This window comes from Aquarana catesbeiana, linkage group LG08 (genome assembly GCF_042186555.1).
Source record: "Aquarana catesbeiana isolate 2022-GZ linkage group LG08, ASM4218655v1, whole genome shotgun sequence".
Lineage (NCBI taxonomy): Eukaryota > Metazoa > Chordata > Amphibia > Anura > Ranidae > Aquarana > Aquarana catesbeiana.
This window is the reverse complement of record NC_133331.1, coordinates 157,640,219-157,653,707: the sequence shown is the minus strand read 5'-3', so window position 1 is coordinate 157,653,707 and position 13,489 is coordinate 157,640,219. Positions and strand designations below refer to the sequence as shown.

Here is a 13,489-nt window from a genome sequence, read left to right as displayed (position 1 = left end):
AGGGCGCACCGGCCTTGTGCATTATCTTTAAAAAAAGTTTATTAAAAGAAGGAAACGTAAAAATACTCCTCACAAGGGTAGATAAAAATCGCGCATAATGGTCTATTGATGGTGATAATGGATACACCGATAGCAGTCTCCAGACCTACGGACAAGACGTGCAGCTGCTGGCTGCACAAGGCCGGTGCGCCCTCTCTTTTCTGTTTTTTGTCTGCATGTTAGGATTTACCGATCCTTGAGGGCAGCAGGGCTGAAAGCTACCATCAATCGAAAACTTTGAACTGTCGGGCCACACATTTATGCGCAAGAGTTTTTGTTTTGTTTTGTTGTATTGGAAATGACTTTTCAGTCTGGTACTTAGGCTTCCTCTGCTAAGGAGGATGAGTGCTCTTACCACTAATAACATCTAGGGCTGGTCCAAAGAGGAGGCATGCAGATTAAACACTTCTTACCAGATTGCTCCAGTAGCCTGCAGTACAACAATTTAGCCAAATAACCATATGCATATAGACAGACAGGAAATTCATGTGGAAATTTAAAAAAATAAAAAAAGGGGGAGAGGCTCCCTGTAAACCATCACAGTACAAATTCAGTGCTGCATCCATCTGCTCCATGCATTCTACACACAGAGGGCCAACAGCACAAAAGTAGATCCTGCTTTAGGCTGGGTACACACTAGAGCATGCTCCGGTCACAGCAGGGGGTCCGCTGTGTCTCTATTCACCGGTTCAGATCCGATTTCAGTCCGAATTTTTGGCTGAATTCGGACCTGAAATGGACCAAAAGATGCACAGGACACATGAAACCCGCATCCAATTCGCAATAGTGTGAACCCAGTCTTAAGGAACTCTTAAGGTACCCAGTCAGACATGGTGTGACCAAGTAAATTCACAGCCAAAATCTGATGCAGGGGGGAATGGCCAACTAGAGTTCTAGAAAGGGCTTACACCAGCTTATCGGATGAATCCTTCAGAGCACGTGTCTCATCCACCAGAAAAATAGTCTCCTTGTTTAGGCGAGATATTGCTGGATCCACAAGGAAAACAAATTGTTTCTACACAAAATGTAGGCCCAGCAAGCACTTGCAGAGAGCAAGACAACATATCAGTGTGTTTTCAATCTTCGTATAGAAACAGTTGGAAAAGCGGGTGCAAAAGGGAAAGATTGTATTGCCTTAGGGGCCTAATACAAGCCAAGGCTGGAAACTGCACTGCATACTACATTAATAAGGGTTGAAACGGTCACAATTAACTTGCGAGTAATAGCAGTAGAGGTAAGCTAATCCGAGAAGGACTTGAGAGAATCACACTGCATCCCTGCGGCCAATGGTTCTGAACCTGCTAAGGTTGTGGGCACATCAGAGAAGAATCCATCGGAAAGTGTGCAAAGCACACTTATGGCCTCCTCCACAAATAACTTAGGGTAATTAGGGTCATAAAAGTCCTGAATGACCTTAGTAAAACCATAGCCGAGAGTGCACTGTCACTACTCGTGACAGAGCCAAGGAGGGTTCTGAAGATACCAAGATTCCAATAGAAGATAACATGACTCTAGGCTGCAGATGTCAGCACCATCAGAAGGTATGCTGCAAGCAGCCCCCAACCAGCAATAGAAAGTGAGCTGGGAGCACCTGGTACAGAGAGACGGTCTCCCTCCTCCCTGTGTTAAGAATCAGACATGTTGAGGTCACAAAGCGGTTAAGGTACAGGCTTGGGGTAAGAAGCAGGGTCTCAAATACTCATGAAAGAGATACTGTAGCTGGTAGTAGGTGAGAAAAGTAATTTTAGGAAGGCAGCAGGAACATATCAAAAACTGAAGTTTCATAAGGCTCTTTGCAACAAGAGCAGTAGTGAGGAGAAGCTTCTTTGATGCTATATGGCGGGAGAAAGAATGCACATGCAACAGTCCACTCAGTTGTTGACAACAGCTTTTAAAAAATTAACCTCTATCCACAGCAAAGCTGGTGGGAAATGTGGAATAATGGTGCCTGGTGGAGCTCCGGGTGCTTGGCCTGACTGGACAATTCACTAAACAAGTCTTCAGAGACTTGGCAAGCCCAATGGCTCTGGATCTGAAAAGTGCCTGGCAGCTAGCTTAACCAGAACAAAGTCTGGAAAGCGACCCATGCGGAAACCAATGCTGAAAAGTCACTTCCAGCCTACCTTCTCCGCATTCAGTGCAGCAGGCTCCAGATGCCGTACAGTTCAAAAGCCAGGTTAAGGACAACCATGCCAGAAAGCTGGCAACTGGAGGGGAAACCTACATCAGAAATGTAGAGAAGAATTTTAAAAGTGGAGTTCCACCCAAAAATAGAACTTCTGCTTTTCAGATTCCTCCCCCCCTCCGGTGTCACATTTGGCACCTTTCAGGGGGGAGCAGATACCTGTCTATTACAGGTATTTTGCTCCCACATCCGGACACAGATACCCGAGCCACCCACAGGTATCTACGCCACTTCCGGCGCCTTCTCCATCCCCCTGCTGTCTTCTGGGAGACACACAGGTCCCAGAAGACAGCAGGGACCAGTGGGAACGCACAGCGCAGTAGGGAACCAGGAAAGATTCCCTTACCGAAGGCAAGGGACAGATCGGCTTGGGATGCCGACATCGCGGGCGCCCTGGACAGGTAAGTGTCCTTATTTTAAAAGTCAGCAGCTAGGGAATTTGTAGCTGCTGACTTTAAAAAAAAAAAAAAAAAAAAAAAACGGCGGAGCTACGCTTTAATTAAAAAATGTAAGAGAAAAACAAAAACACAGGTCAATAGAACTAAAGAAATGTTGTTCAAAACACTGATATATGGTTACTCAAAAAATTGAGGTGTGCTTGTAGTGGGAGTTATACCCTGGGCTGACAAGTATCCAATGCTTCGGTAGGTAGCAGTATAACCTGAAGGTTTAAGACTTTCTGTGTGCCTTAACAGAATGAGAAAGAAAATACTGTAGCATATCCATGAGAATTTACTTACCTGTAATACATAGCTATTTTTTATAATCATCAATATCTTCAGCTCTCATTGGTCATTACTGCACCAAATAATGATCCTTATGGTTTAATGAATAGAACGGTTTGTGTAAAACGCATGTGCAAAGGAGAAAAAAAAAAACATTTCAGTGCAGCTGTTTGATATAATTTAAAGGCTTAGTCCAGCTTTTAGAAAAAAAAAAAAAAAAGACAAATATTTACATGCAATAATTTTGCACCAAAAACAAAGTGCATTCATTATATTTTTTGCATATGAGACTTTAAAGCACTGCAGCCACGATTCAAATGTGACATCAGCTGCAGGGAAGAACCCTTTGCACGCTATCAAAGGAAAAGGGGGTTTTTAGAAGGTGGGGGGGGGTTGACCATGTTACTCTAATTACAGGTATAATATGGTGTAAAAGGTGGAGTTAGTCTTTAAATCACATCTTATCTGTAAAGAAGTTATAACATTATTATGACATTGTCATGGCACTGAAGCGTTTTCTTTAACCGCTTTCCATCCAGTGTACATATATAAACATCCTGGATGAGAAGTGTATACAATTTTTCAGGTAACGATCTTCCCATACTGTGCTCCCCCCCCCCCATCCACTCAATTCCAGGACTGCTGTAAGCGACTGCATGCGCAAATGTGTTCCTCCCTCTCCTCTGTGACGAACAAAGCCAAATGTGACACGGATTTCATCACTTCTATTTTATCGTCTACCTGGCCAGAAAAGGCAGCTGATCAAACCGATCTGTGCTTAATCAGCTGCCTAGGAGGACAGTGGAGGGATCTCTCAATAAAGAGTACCTGTTGCTGCCCAAGCTATCACAAGGGATGCTGTTCATCCCTTGTGATAGCAAAAAAACATAATTGAATTCTGATGGCTGGGAAGCATCCCGCTGTTAGAATACAGTAGTGCAGCGGGAGTTTCCTCCATCAACACTGACTGTGTTGATTGGGGAGTCAAGCAATTTTCCTTTCATCAACCCATGATTGAATGATTGAAGGAAAGAAAATTGCATAATGTATAAGCTGCCTAACCCCCTTAAACCGTTTTGTAACTACACTCCCTCTCTTTATTTTCCAAATGACTGCACAAACTGTTGGCACAATATAAATGCTGTATAATAGTAATTAGACTTGTTACTACAGATCAAAAACAGGCGTAGTAGTCTGTCACAGTTGGTGGGACTAACCTGTTGCTCAGAGGCATTGTCAAACTGCCCCTCGCTGTCAACTATAATCTGAACTGCATCTTCAAGATTTCCTTTAGCCATAGAGAGAACTTTCTCAGCTTGGTGCAAACTGCAGCATGGGAACATTTCTAGCAATACATCAACATTTTTCTTCAATTCACTTTTTTCCTGTAGAACATATAAAAGTGGAAAACTATTTGTTTCAGTTTCTATGGACATTTGTCAATTAAAATCAACAGAGGGAACCATTTTATTAGCCAAGCTAACATTTCACTTGTTACTAATTGGGACAATGGGGCATGCCCACCATATTGGATTTATATAAAAACTATTCTTCTGGTATAATGCATGCACTCTGGAGGGAACAGATCTCCATGTAGAGCTCTGTCTTTTATTCTATTAGGGCTTAGTGGTTTCTTCCACTTGGCACTGTACAGCAGTGGAGACATTGAGTTACAAATACAGTCTACAGTCTTGTACTCAAGAAAGATACTCCCACTCTCACTTTCGATTTAAAGCTGGCCATACACTATTAGAATTTTGTCGAAAATTCTCATCTTGAGAATATTCTCAATTTGTTAATGAGGTCAAATCAAACTTAATTTTGTACCGCAATGACGAGAACACTAGAAGGAGCAGGATACCAATATTTTTCTAAAATAAGCTCATTTCTAACAGTGAATGTGGTTTTTGATTGGCAAAGTACATTCATTCAAAAATCGATTGTTAGAATGCAAAACCTGTATGATGCAAATAAAAGCCTGTCAAAACAGGCGGTTATCCTTCCAAATGTCCCCCTAACTTTGAATGCAGTGAATCAACAAAACACCGGTGGTCAGCAAAGCACTTACTTGCCTTGTGAGTATCTATTAACGCAGCAAAAAGTCTGATTTATAAATTATACTTTGTTGAGAGTACCTGGGCCTCCGCTCCTTCCAGTTGCACTTGTAATTTATTTTGAGTGGGCTCACTGCCATCAGATTCTGGAACCAAATCTGAAGGATCCGATGATGGTTTAGGACAATAATTTTCTGAAAATAAATTATAAACAACTGTTATTGCCACATAAAATACACTAGGCCTGGAACTGCCATCAAACTTCAAACCAACCTCCGATTTCCCTTACTGCTACTGGACTCTTACCAGTGAGGCAGGGGACCAAGGAAGCTGTAGACCTGAACCAAAATATAGTAGAGTCCTGATCCTGGCTGAAAAAAAAAAATATCTAAATCCTTTGGCAGTGAAAAAACAGTTCACTTACACAGTATATGTATTTCAACTATGCATTTAGCTGGCTTCCCAGAGTTCCTCTTTAAAGGATTAGTTGATCACATTTCAAATACTTTTCCCAAAAATACCCCTTTGCATTACAGTGTCTTTAAAGAGGAAGTAAACCCCGATGGGTTTTACTTCCTCTTTTGCTCCCCGCAAGGCCTGCAAATTAAAAGCATTGCATACTAGCCCATTATATGACACTTACCTGCAAACGAAGCCTGTGCAGGTAACGCCGGGGGAAGAAACGGCACGGTGGTCCGTTTCTTCACAGCTCATGCGCCAATGATGACAACGGCCCACTACAAGTGAAACATCTCCTGAACTGCACACGTTTAGGAGATATTTCCACTACCTATAGGTAAGCCTTATTCTACGCTTACCTATAGATAAAAGACAAAAGGGTTTGCAACCACTTTAATACACTAAAATTAGTGGATGTACTCAGCGTTGGATGCTCAGCCCTAGAAACTCATGAACAAACACTCCTGGCTTTGTTCCCTACCCTTGCAGGTGCAGTCTGCTCTCTTCCACTATTGTAGAATATTAAGCTGCGAGAGAGAGAGTGGAGAGAGGGAACAGAGCACAGCATTTTAATGTATTAAAGACATGCATAGGGATGCTTTTGGGAAAAAAAAAAAAAATGTAAAAGTGATCTAACCCTATAAATAGTCATTTTGTTCTCCACTGCATACTAAGCTTGCTAATTCAGCACCACATTGCTGCACTGCACATAACCTGATGAATATATCTCAGTATATGATTACATTTTAAAATCTGCAACCCGAAAAAAAAAATTATATTATAAAAAACACATACATATATATACACACATACATATTACACACAGTTAGGTCCATATAGATTTGGATTTAGTTTTCCAGGTATTTACCAAAACATATTCACACTATAGTTATATAATGGATATGGGCTGAAAGTACACACTCACAGGTTTAATTTGAGGAAGGGTTTAGGAGTTACAGCTTTTAAGAATAGCCACCCCCCCCCCCTTTTTTCAAGGGACCAAAAGTACTTGGACAATTTAATCAAAAGCTACTCCTTCCTTATTTCTTCATCAATTAACCACTCAATGACCAGGCCATTTTTTGCAATAGGGCACTGCGTCGCTTTAACTGACAATTGCGCGATCGTGCGATGCTTTATCCAAACAAAATTGTCGTACTTTTTTCCGCATAAAAAATACCTTTTGGTGGTATTTGATCACCTCTGCGGTTTTTATTTTTTGCGCAATAAACAAAAGAGCGCCAATTTTGGGGAAAAAAAACAAAAAAACAAACACACAATATCTTTTACTTTTTTGCTATAATAAATATCCCAAATTAAAAAAAAGTAAATAAAAATATTATATATTTTATTTTTTCCCTCAGTTTAGGCCGATATGTATTCGTCTACATTTTTGGTAAAAAAAAAAAAAAAAAAAAAATATTGCAATAAGAGTATATTGATTGGTTTGCGCAAAAGTTATAGCGTCTACAAAATAGGGATAGATTTATGGCATTTTTATTATTATTATTTTTTTTACTAGTAATGGCGGCGATCAGCGATTTTTTTTTTTAACATAAAGTTTATTTATATTGATTAAACAAACAGAAAATACACCAAATTATAACAACTTAAGACAGATATTAGTCATGAATCGGTTGTAAAATATATATCCAGATAATTTACAGCGACAGTGATAAAACAATAATGTAGCATCCACTTAGCTCATTGGTCTTTAAATACAGTATATGAATACCAAATGAGGAAGCCATTGGGGGGGGGGGGGGAACGGTCCGGGCTCACATTATGTTTCATATCGTAACTATCTAAAGATCAGACCCGAGTTACATCAGGGGGCAGGGGGCCAAGAACAGGTTCACCTCCGGGTCTAAAAGGGTAGACATACAGGGGTCAACTGACGTCTAATCAAGGGTCAAGTGTCTCGCCTTGACCCAGTTCGGCCAAATTTTATCAAATTTCTTCAGGCAGTTCCATCATAGATATGTTAGTTTGTATAGAGGGAGTGCTGCATTGATAAGAGAAAGCCAGAGTTGTCTGGTGGGGGGCTGAGATTGGTTCCAATGAAGGAGGATCGCCTTCCTAGCATATAGTGCAGTGTAGAATACAAACAACTTTTTCCTCTGGGGGGCCCTCAAGATTATCACATATGCCCAATAGTAGGGAATAGTATAATAGTAGAATGGATCACAACTTGGATAAAGTTAAATACCACATAATGAACAACAATTTTCTCTTAGTTTCCCACTAAGGGCACCATCTTAGTTACTATATTATGAAAGAGGAACAATACTTAGAACCGGGGGCTACTCCTCCATAACATCATATCATACAGACATATATCCCTTAACTTCCTGTACAACAGCTAACCCCGACCTGCAACCAACCCTGCCCCAACCCGACCAGCCCCGAACAGGCAGGCCAATTATCTCGACCACAGGAGCCCATCAGGAAGGGAAGAGGGGAGAAACCCCATGCCATCAGTATAGATGCCCCCTTCATCCCCGTCTCAGAAGCCCGTCACCGCAATTCCCTCGTCAGTCCCCCGATGTTCCACCCGAAAAGATAATAAAGCCCATTCGTTAGTCACCCGCATTTAGCAAAAGTCTGCCAGTAGCTTTATATATAGTAGTTCCAGGCAAAATTGTGGATGGTATCTGGAAGGAGCACATCCTACTCCAAGAGCCAAATATCCTTTGTAACTAGTCACAGGCACGGGGGGACTTGACAGGTCAATGAGTCCAGAGTGCACGGGCCGTTGCCAATCAACCCGCCACTCAGTGTGTAACAAGGGCCACCAAGAAGTTGTGAATAAGCCCCCCACGGCGAGGGCAAACAGGGGGCAAAGGGTGCCAAATCATAGGGAGATTTTTTTTGGGGGGGGGGCACCAAATCACCACAACAGGATAAAGGGATTGAGACAAGTAGAAAAAGAGGAGCAACACCAACCTCTGGCATTCCTGTTAATGGTCTCGAGGCAGAGTGTCAAGCCAATGAGAAGCCTCATCTGGGGAGGTAAAGAACTTGGTTGTCTCACCATCCACTACTCGTAGCCGAGCCGGGAACATCATGTTATACTTCAGACCTCTGGCACGGAGTTGGGCTTTAACCTGATCGAATGTGCGTCGGAGCCTCTGTGTCTCCACGGAAAAATCAGGAAACAACATGAGTTTAGCATTTTCGTAGCTCTCCCGTCTTCCTCGCCTCCCGCAGATCAGCGATTTTTAATCGGGACTGCAATATTGCTGCGGACAAAGCGGACACTTGACACATTTTTGGGACCAGTGACATTTATATAGTGATCAGTGCTATAAAAATGCACTGATTACTGTATAAATGACACTGGCAGGGAAGGGGTTAACACTAGGGGCGATCAAGGGGTTAACAGTGTTCTCTGTTGGGGGGGATGGGACTGACTAGGGGAAGAGAGATTGGTGTTCATACTTATTATGAATGCACACGATCTGACTCCTCTCCACTGAGAGAACCGGGATTTGTGTGTTTACACACACACACACATTCTTGTTCTGTAACAAGCAATCGCGGGTGCCTGGTGGTCATCGCGCCTGCCGGGCACTCGCATCGGCTCTGGGGACACACTTCAGGCGTGCGCCGCTGGAGGCGTCTTAAAGAGCCGACGTACAGCTATGACAGCTTACGCAGGGGAGCCAACCTGCCGCAGTATAACTGCGGCGGCTGGTCCGGAAGCGGTTAAGCAGGTAAAAGGTCTGGAGTTGAGAGTTGATCCTAAGTGTGGTAATTGCATTTGGAATCTATTGCTGTGAACCTACATCATGCGTTCAAAGGAGCTGTCCATGCAAGTGAAACAGGCCATTGTAAGGCTTCAAAAATTAAACAAATCCATCAGATTGATAGCAGCAACATTAGGAGTGGCCAAATCAACAGTTTGGTACATTCTGAGGAAAGAAGATTGCACTGCTGGGCTCAGCAACATAAAAAGGCCTGGACATCCAAGGAAGACAACAGTGGCAGATGATCGCAGGATCCTCTCTATGGTGAAGAAAAACGCATTCACAACAACCAGACAAGTGAAGGACACTCTCCAGGAGGTGGGCGTATCATTGTCTCGTGAAGTCTTCAAGGGAAGACTTCACGAGAGCAAATACAGAGGGTTCACCACAAGGTGCAAACCTTTCATAAGCCTTTAGAATAGAAAAGCCAGATTAGACTTTGCCAAAAAACATCTAAAAAAAAGCAAGACTAGTTCTGGAAAAGCATTCTTTGGACGGATGGAACTAAGATTAATCTGTATCAGAATGATGGGAAGAAAAAAGTGTGAAGGCTTGGAACAGCTCATGATCCAAAGCACACAACGTCATCTGTAAAACATGGTGGAGGCAGTATGATGGCATGGGCATGCATGGCTTCCAGTGGTACTGGGTCATTGGTGTTTATTCATTATATGACAGAAGCAGCCGGTTTATCTCTGCAGTGTTTAGAGATACACTGTCAGCCCAGATTCAGCCAAATGCAGCAAAGATGATTGGACGGCGCTTCACAGTACAGATGGACAATGATCCAAAACACACTGCAAAAGCAACCCAGGAGCTTGTGAAGGAAAAGAAGTGGAATATTCTGCAATGGCTGAGTCAATCACCTGATCTCAACCCAATCGAGCATGCATTTCACTTGCTGAAGGCAAAACTAAGGGCAGAAAGACTCACAAAAAAAAAACTAAAAAAAGACAGCTGCAGTTAGAGCCTGGCAAGGCATCAGAAAGGAGAAAACCCAGTCTTTGGCAATGTCCATGGGTTCCAGACCTCAGGCAGTCATTGCCAGTAAAGGATTCTCAACAAAATATTAAAAATGAACATTTATGATTATATTCATTTGTTCAATTACATTTGAGCCCCTGAAAATATGGGGGGGGGGGGGGGGGGGAACTGTATAAAAATGGTTGCAGTACCTAAAATTTTATAAATATATATATATATATATATATATATATATATATACACACACACACACACACACACACTGTATCTCAATTCAATAAACCATTTTGCAGATAGAGAAAAAAAAAAAAAACAACAAGAAAAAACAACAACAACATTCCCACGTACCTTTATTACGTGCTTCACTTAGCCGCCCAGACAGTTCAAACATCATTTCATAAACTTTATCGCTGAAAAAGGTAGCAATATATCATTACATGATTGCCAGTTTACAGAGAGGTAATGAGATAAAATATATGATGTGTCATTGCTAAACCTCTGCTTCTGATAATTCTACATCCCTGTCATATTGATGTTTTGACCTAAATACTTTGAGTTACTAACATACACATACAGACACCTGCCTTTACACGCACATGAACTTTAATGGCATCCCAGTCATAGTGTGTAGGGTTCACTATTGAGTTGGCCCACCCTTTGCAACTATAATAACTTCAGCTCTTCTGGGAAGGCTCCAAAAGCAGCTCCCTAGCACCGAGTGTTTATATGATTAGAACGTAGATATTTGCCAGCACACCAAGGATTAGCACAAGGTGGCGTCCAAACAGTTTAGTTTTATTGCATGATCACAACACAAAAAGGTGCAAGGTTTCAGAGTCACGCAGGACCCCTTCGTCAGGCATGTGATAAATGTGAAATAACAAAGGGGAGAACTTAAATAACCATCGATCAGAGATAAAGAAAAACCAAAGCTCCTCCCCCCAGAGAGGTATGACGTCACAAATCCCGCCAAAAAAGACTCAAACAAAATTAGCATAATAAAACATTAGCATAATTAAAACAGATCCAACAAACATATGTAAATTAGGGGTTAACATAAGAAAGCACTGACATTACCCTGTATTTTGTCATATGAAATTTGGTATTGTGGCTCCTGAGTCATGTTAGGGGCAGGCCCGTTGCTAGGGAAAATAACTATTGATCGCACGATCTAGATGTCAATCGGCGCTAGTGCAGGGAAGCATTAGTTTACCGCGGCGGCGGTAACCTGGCAACAGGGACCTTGTAGTGCCGCGGGCTGCCGATGCCATGGAACAGCATGATGTCGACGCCAGATTGGCGCCCGTGTGGGGGTAATTGTTTAGACTACAGTAGTCATCGCTGGCTGCGCGTGCGTGATGCGCGGGCGGTGACCAGGCAACAGGGGACGCTGCATTGCCGGGACCGCCGATGTCATAGAAACGGATGACGCTGGGAGGTGGGGAGGAGGAGTAGATGTGGGCAGCGTGAGTGATGCGAGAAGAGAAGAACAGGAAGTGGAAAAAACAAAAGAAAGAGAGAGAAGAATGAAGGGAAGAAAGGGGAAGATCGGGACCAAGAACAAATAAGATGGTTAAAAATAGATGAGAAAGAGAAAAAGATGTAGATGACCGAAGAGAAAAAAAAAAAAAAAAAAAGTAGAAGGGGAAAACAAAACATGATGTACGTTTTAAAAATGTTTCCAATAAGACATACACTAACCTGATGTCATGGTTATGCAATAGAGTTTGTCTGTCAGCTTACCTGTCTCCATGTGTTCATCTCTACAGACCAGCTGACTATCACCTGACTGCTTTTATAATCTCTCCTCTAGCATGGCTCCACCCCAGCGCCTATCAGAGAACTCTATATTAACCTCTGCACTGCAGACCAGCCCTGCTGATCAACCTTTGTGTGCTTGGCTTCCTGTTGCCTGTTTGCCGTGTGTTCTATGTTTGTTTCTGTTACTGACCTTGGCGTGTTCTCAACTATTCCTGTCTGCTCGTGACCCTGACCTTTGGCGTGTCCCCGACTATCCCTGTTTGCCTGTGACCCTGAACCTTTGGCATGAACTCCGTTGTCCTTGTCTGCTTGTGGCCCCGACCTTGGCTTGTCCCTTACTATCCCTATCTGTTGCCTACTGTGGGCGTGAGGTGGGGGACCCTGGGGGTCGCGACCTGTAGCCAGTTGCAGCCCAGTCCATCCTCACCACTGGAGGCTCTGGTGAACACCTGCTGGCTCTTAGACTCCGCGCCCAAAGGAATCTTACGCTCTAACCCCGGTGGGATCCATGTTGGTGTTCCAGCGGCCCTGCCTTCCTTACCACCCTGACTCCCATCTGCAGCAGTCAGCCGTAGGGTCCACTACGTTGCGGTGCACTCCTGATTTCAACGGTGCGCATCTGTCACCTAGCCTCAAGGTGACCTGACACCTGAGCCCTGATTAGTTTATTGCACTTAGGACACTTAAAGAAGACAAAAGTATCATCATTAAACCCGCCGATAAAGGTGGGGTCATAGTGGTCATGGACTACGTTGACTACAGGGAAGGTATGACTTCCATGCTGGCAGATGCAACAAGTTATGTTGTACTCCAACAGAATCCCGTACCCAGTATTAGAAATGAATTAAACTCCCTGATTAACCTTGGGAAACTCAATAGCTGGTTATCTGACAATACCGCCAAGTTTTTATACAATGAACACCCCTGCTGTCCAGTCATTTACGGCCTACCAAAAATCCACAAAGGAATGAACCCTCTGAAATTTAGACCTATTGCGTCTGGTCAATCACCCAACCTCTGGCTCAGCTACTTGACCATCTCCTACAACCTTTGGTAAAAAAAGTTACCAGCCTACATTAGGGATACAAATGACTTCCTAGAGAAACTTAGTGCATTCACAGACTTTGGTGAAGGATGGAAACTTGCAACCATGGACATAGGATCCCTGTACGCATGCATACCCAGCGATGCTGGACTAGAGGCCGTCAGACATTTTTCGACTGACATGGAATCAACACCCATACCCAAAGAGTTTCTCATCGAATGTCTCAATTTTGTGCTTACAAAAAAACTATTTTTCATTCGAGGGCACCAAGTATGCACAGATCCAGGGTACAGCCATGGGGAGTTCAGCGGCCCCATCTTTTGCCAATCTCTTTGTAGGCCTATTTGAGGAACGTTACATTTATCTATCTGATGCCTTTACCAACCATATTAAATGTTGGTTTAGGTACATCGATGACATTTTCCTTATTTGAACTGATGAGGATGCTGATTTTTTGAACAGTATCTTTACAGGGGTTGTGTTCATGC

The 13,489-nt window shown here is 42.9% G+C and overlaps 1 protein-coding gene across 2 annotated transcripts in view; it reads right to left on the bottom strand.

The window, feature by feature from the left end:
* Positions 1-13,489, bottom strand: part of CUEDC2 (CUE domain containing 2) — a 63,938-nt gene that overhangs the window by 23,837 nt on the left and 26,612 nt on the right. The window contains exons 4-6 of one of the 2 annotated variants that reach the window (XM_073596603.1): positions 10,544-10,605; positions 5,085-5,197; positions 4,167-4,334 (exon numbers count right to left, since the gene is read on the bottom strand). In XM_073596603.1, coding sequence (XP_073452704.1) covers positions 4,167-4,334; positions 5,085-5,197; positions 10,544-10,605 — 343 coding nt within the window. The remainder of the gene's footprint in view (positions 1-4,166; positions 4,335-5,084; positions 5,198-10,543; positions 10,606-13,489) is intronic. The other variant, XM_073596604.1, reaches the window with a different exon arrangement.